General features: G+C 38.1%; 1 protein-coding gene across 5 annotated transcripts in view; it reads left to right on the plus strand.

Moving 5' to 3' along the window:
* The window catches only part of FAM114A1 (family with sequence similarity 114 member A1), a 70,664-nt gene extending 64,855 nt beyond the window's left edge, over nucleotides 1-5,809 (plus strand). For all 5 annotated transcript variants that reach the window (XM_069593892.1, XM_069593890.1, XM_069593891.1 and 2 more), the window contains 2 exons: nucleotides 2,058-2,111; nucleotides 4,242-5,809. In XM_069593892.1, coding sequence (XP_069449993.1) covers nucleotides 2,058-2,111; nucleotides 4,242-4,343 — 156 coding nt within the window. In that variant the 3' untranslated portion in view covers nucleotides 4,344-5,809. The remainder of the gene's footprint in view (nucleotides 1-2,057; nucleotides 2,112-4,241) is intronic.
* Nucleotides 5,810-6,168: the final 359 nt, after the last annotated feature.

A 6,168-nucleotide genomic window follows, 5' to 3' on the forward strand; every position in this document is an offset into this window, starting at 1 on the left:
CCTGAGACCCTGAGTCCCGGAGGGGTGAACTAACTCACCCAGGCTTCTCAGTTAGTCTCTCAACTCCCAGTTGGCTGCCCATCAGACACAGGAGGCAGACAGCTAACTGGCTCTCTATAGTTTCCTAGTGATGAGGTTATATATGTCTTTGTGTATATGTGCTATATGTTTTTTTACGATTCATGTTAAACATGAATTTCTTTTTTAAATTTATTTATTTTTAATTGAAGGATAATTGCTTTACAGTATTGCATTGGTTTCTACCAAACATCAACATGAAACAACCAGGGTATACCCATGTTAAACATTAATTTATTTACATTGATTGGTAATATTCATGGGATTGCTTTCCATTGTCTTTAATGTAGTGTATTCCAACACAATGCTTCTCAAACCTTAATGTGCAAGCGAATAACCTAGAGATCTTATTAAATGCAGATTTTGATTCAGTGGATCTTGGATGAGCACTGAGATTCTGCATTTCCTACAAGCTCCGAGGTGGTAGTAGTGCTCCTGACTCCTATCCTACTCTTTGAGTAGCAAAGTTCTAGCAGAGAAGTATGTACTTGAATGAATATACACACAAAAATGAATGAATATACACACACATACACATAAACTACACACACACGTGTGTCCAAATGTTTGTATATACAAAATCAGGAATACACAAATTGTCATTTTGAAGAAGGAAAAAACCAGATCTAAAGATGGTTTATGAAATGCCATCTCACCACAACAGTACCTCTTGTCTTGTGCTGTAATAAATCATTCATATCAAGTTATTGTTTCTGCTCTCTGAAAGAGCCATTATTCATAACTTGAAGTTAATGAGTGTATATTGCTCTCCAGACTCTATTTAAATTGCTTGCACATCTCATTGATTCTGAAAGCCAATGTCATTTTATTGCCCTCATTTTGATTATATTTTAGAGGTTTATTGATAATCAAATAAACATGAAAGCAAACCATAATGGATTTTCTGGTTACTTACTAAAATGACTAGGTTTTTAAAGAGTTTTTTCCCAAGACTCCATTATGCTTTCCCCAGTAAGACATTATTTAGCCCTCAATAGAGTAATGTCAATGAAAGTGGGCTGCTCTGGGAAGACAGACTTCATTTATATCCTTTTGTTTACCATAACATTTTTCGAGTACCGTGAGAGAAAACAGCCTATTAAGACTGCTGTCTCTCTTTCTAGTCCCTTTAATTATTTATTGTCTAAGAGTAGATTGAACATTTTAGATAGAGAAGACTGTTGATTAATGGACCAATAGCAGACATAATAATAATGGTTACATGGACACTAACACTTTTTGAACACCTGCTTAACACTGGACTCTGTATTCTGCACTTTACATATATTCATGTTTTGCAAACTGGAATCTGCCAACCTGTTTGCAAGCTATAGTCGAGTATTTTAACTTTGCTGCCAACCTAGAAGACATACCCTAAAACCAAGTACCTGTGCTTGTATTTAAAAGAAAAATAGACAGACTAGGGCTGGGACTAGTAAAGGCAAGTAAAGGTACTTAACCTGTCTACCAAATTTAAGGGGACCATCTCTCAAAAAGAGACAAATGGACAACCTCAGTCATCTAGATAGATGCAATATTTTAAAAATCAAAATGAATACCAAAAGTCATGATGAACAAAATATAAAAATTTTAAGCAAAGACTGAAGCTAACTCTGTCCAACTCAATCTCACTCACCTCCCCCTAATCCCAAACCTGATATAAGATTTGAATGGTTTAAAAGGTCTGAGTTTAAACTTCTAGCTACATGACCTTAAATAACTTCCTCAACCTTCCTGATTCATATTTTCTCATCTGTGAATCAGAGTTATTGTGGTCCCTGCCTACCCCCTAAAATTTCTGTGGAAATTAAATGAGATCGTATAGGGGAAGCACCAAGTATGAAGCCTCATGTATAGTAAGCATTCCACTTCTCCTCTTCTTCTCTAAGAGATCCCTCATAAAGCCAGCATCTTAACACTTTGACAAGCCTTGGAGTATGAGCACCTAATCTGTCAATTTCATACTTTTGATTCCACAGAGCAACCAGAAGGCCGAGGTCCTTAACCCCATGATCAATAGTGTATTGTTAGAGGTAAGTGGCCCCCCAGAGAGAAAATGCTTCTGAATTAAACCAAATTTTAGAGCTACACATTTTGTCTTTCTCCCAGACAGCAAGTATTTCTGCAATTCTAAATTTTATCGTCTACAGTCTTTTTTTAGTACATTTGTATAGCTGTAAACCCTCGAGTGAAACAACAATACCTAATTTTCAAGAATCCTGATTATAAAGAGAAATGCTAAGCTTGCACATTATTTCTGTCGCTGTTTCCTCCGGCAGAAGCACATTTCTGCTGCCAAGTTTGACACCAGATTTAACACTGTGATTTTTGGCTGCAACGAGGAATTCTTGCTCAATGGTGAATTTTTGTTAAAGTGGGCACTTTCCTCCATTCACAATAACCTTGGGTTTAGCCGGGTCTAAGTTCCAGACTGGCAACAAATGACAGGTAAATATTTAGCATCTGCCCATTCACTAACCAGAGGCAAGATCCTCTGTGACCACTCACTCCATGGCCAGCCCACACACCAGGACATTGTAACACGGACATGCAGCTGCCCCACACAGCTGTGGCTTTGCCAGAAGCAGCAATGTAAAAGAAAAGAAAAGGAAAGGGACCTAGGACGCCTCATTCTTGACCTGTAGGTGCTGTGTTCCATCTGTGGCTAGTGGGGGAAATTCTTCTATTACGGATCAGCCATAAGGAACTGGCACTTCTGTAGCCCCACGGCACCCAGCTGAAGCCGCAAGGTGTTGACAAGTTAAGTTTGAATATAAGCAGTGTATATACAGTGGTTTCTTGCTCTCTGAAGTACCTGTCAAATGCAAAATTTGGAAATTACAAAAGTGAGGGAGGGCTACATATAAATATATAGCAATGCACTTAGGAATTGAGTCTTACCTTTAAGGAAAGCTACCGAGGTACAGGAGTAACAGTGGTGACCCTAAGTGTTATTGCTTAAGACACAGCCTCCCAGAGGGATGGAGTTGACATGCAGGGAAGATTCTGGAGGATAGAGCTAAAGGAAATCCAAGCAATCAGAGGCAGAACATGGAACCTGAGAACATTTTCCTTGGCCACCCAAAAGGCATTAGCAGATGAATTACTGTTGGTCATGAAGAGTATGAAGTCAAATCGTTTATTCATTCCTTTGGTGGAAGTTTTCTCCTGTTTTAATTACCTGGAACTTTAAGTGGTCTCTCGTGGAATACTGTCTGTTAGAGCACCCATGAACATGAATAGCAATGTCAAAGATCCAAACCAAGTGGAGAGTACCAACATGAATAGGAAGATGACAGCATTCAAGCATTTGCCGTGAATAATTGCACAATATCTCCAGTAACCCATTATTGTTTATTCATCTGTACATGTTAGTCCCTCAGTCGTGTCTGACTCTTTGCCACCCCATGGACTATAGCCCACCAGGCTACTCCGTCCATGGGAACTTCCTGGCAAGAATACTGGAGTGGGTTGCTATTTCCTTCTCCAAGGGATCATCCCAACCCAGAGATGGAATTCAGGTCTCCTGCATTGCAGGCAAATCCTTTACCATCTGAGCTACCAGGGAAGCCCTTCTTCATCTGTAGGTTAGGACAAACTACAGCCTCTTTCATGCTGTGCTTTTGTGTTATTTCAGGGCAGTGGGATTGATCTGGAAAAAGGATAAGTAAGACTGGACATAATGGGTATTGACTATACACACATAATATACCCTAGAGTTTAAGTGTTAGTCACTCAGTCATGTCCAACACTTTGTATCCCCATGGACTCTGTTCATGGGATTCTCCAGACAAGAATACTGGAGTGGGTTTCCATTTCCTTCTCCAGGGATCTTCCTGATACCAGGGATCAAACCCAGGTCTGCTGCATTGCAGGCAGATTCTTTACCATCTGAGCTAAAGGAAATATACCCTAATATACCCTAAAAGTCTATGGAAATGGCTTGCCTCAAGTGAATTCTTCTCTCTGTTAGTGTAGATAATTGAGAGCTGGTTGCAAGCCATCCAGCAAAATGTGTTTATATCTGCTTTAAGCAACAGCATTAAAAGAAAAATGTTCTAAAATAGTGTGGGGTTTGAGGAGAAGAACATTATCAAATGGGAAGAATTGTCAAGCTGGAACTCTGACAGTAACCCTTCAATGACAGTTTTCTCCATTCACAGGGCTGCAATAGCACCACATACATACAGGATGCCTTCCAGCTGCTGCTGCCTGTCCTGCAGGTTTCACACATCCAGACCAGTTGTTCCAAAGCACAGCCATGACCTGGCCAGACTTCATCTTGTTAAAGGAAACAGTGGGCCCTGTTGCTCTGATGTGCATTTCATGGGAAGTTTTCCATGCATCCAGCCACAGACGTCTGTTTGGAGACACTACAAGCAATTTTGCACAGACAGTATTGAAAATGCAAGTTTAAAGAGAGTATCATTTCTCTTAATGTATATGGTTGTTTTTACAAATAATTATGTTTCTTTTATATTAATTTAAACTTTCACAGCTTTGTATTGATAATTTCCTTTAATCTAGAGTTCACTTACAAATATTCATTTCCATTTTCCTGGTTAAGCATGTTATCTTTGGCAAGTTATGAGTGGACCCTAGACTTTAAATTTTCACTTTAAATTTTCCCATTCTTATAGTATGACTTTAAATCAGTTCTTATAGTGGACTTAGTTTTATTATATAAATGCCATGGGAAGAGATAACACTACTTATAGATTTTTGCCTATTATAGTGAAAGGGGAATATAGGTGTCTCTTTATAGTCATTCATTCTTCAAACAAGCATATATTGAGCTCCTACTGTGTGCTCACAGTAGAAGAACATGATCTCACCCGGTAGAAACAGATATTCTGAAAGAGGACTTACAATCATTCTGAAAATGCTTTACAATACTAATAACTTTTCTAAACCTTAAAAAATTTGACGAACAAGGTAAATAAGTATTTTTTTAAATGTTCTACTCCTCAGCAGATTGGATTTTTTCACATTCCTTGAACTTTTTTATCCAAAACTTTGCATATGGGATGAAAATACATATGATAAGGGATACTAAAGAATGTTTTGTTTAAAACTAACTTCTTATGACCATAGTACATAATGGCATAATCACAGAGCTTGCAAGTATTTAGATAGAATATTAGAGGGATTACAACACAGTAGACCCCCAGGACTGCACTTTAAAATCTACAGTTGAGTCAAGCTATTCCATGAATACACAGATCACACTCCCTGGCGGCAAATGCCATCATTGCTCCTAAAGACAGAAAATATTGATGTATGGATAACTAAATGGTATTACAATCCAAGAGGCTGCACCAAAGACCCTGCAGCCAGGAGAGGCATTGTCAATGGGCAGTTCTCCCCTCCAGCCCTAGTGTTCGCTCTGGGTAGGGGTTTCATACAACATTCTTGTCTGGGAGCCCCAGTGACATCCCTCCCAGGTACTATCACAAGGTGTCTTACCCAGTGACTCTCTTCTGGTGAAACAAAGCCTGTATGTTAGCCTCATTCACATTTGCTTTTATTCCCCTGGTAGAATAGACCAACTTTTGTTCCATATAGGTAAAGTAGGGATCTTTTCATATCATCCTACTTCTTAGCAATGTATTTTCCAATATCCTGCATTTCATTTGTGTAACTCCTGAAACAGCCAAATGGAAAATATAAGAAGTTATTTATAATCTGGAAAAAAATTCTCTGTGGAATCAATTAAAGGTGGTTTTTCCTACTTGCTTTTTGATTGCCTGAAATGTTTCTGCTGTTAAATCTAGAGAACAATTAACTGATAAAAATGTTGCATTTGCCTCTTCATAAATTTTAGACTTTTTATGTATAGAGCAGAGGAAAGGGTTGAGATTTAGTTTCTTCATATCAGAGTTTTTTTAGCATCAGATGAACTTATGGGTGTTAACAGGAAATGTAAAAGAAACAGATAGTTGCAAAGGGGCTAGAAATTAGACTTTAAGCCTTCACTCACTTAGTGCATAGCAAAAATTTTAATCATGAAATGAAATATAAATCTACAAAAGAATAAGAGAATTATTTTTTAAGTGGTGACATTATTTGCATTGTACTTATATATCTTTT

Source organism: Ovis canadensis, chromosome 6 (genome assembly GCF_042477335.2).
Source record: "Ovis canadensis isolate MfBH-ARS-UI-01 breed Bighorn chromosome 6, ARS-UI_OviCan_v2, whole genome shotgun sequence".
Lineage (NCBI taxonomy): Eukaryota > Metazoa > Chordata > Mammalia > Artiodactyla > Bovidae > Ovis > Ovis canadensis.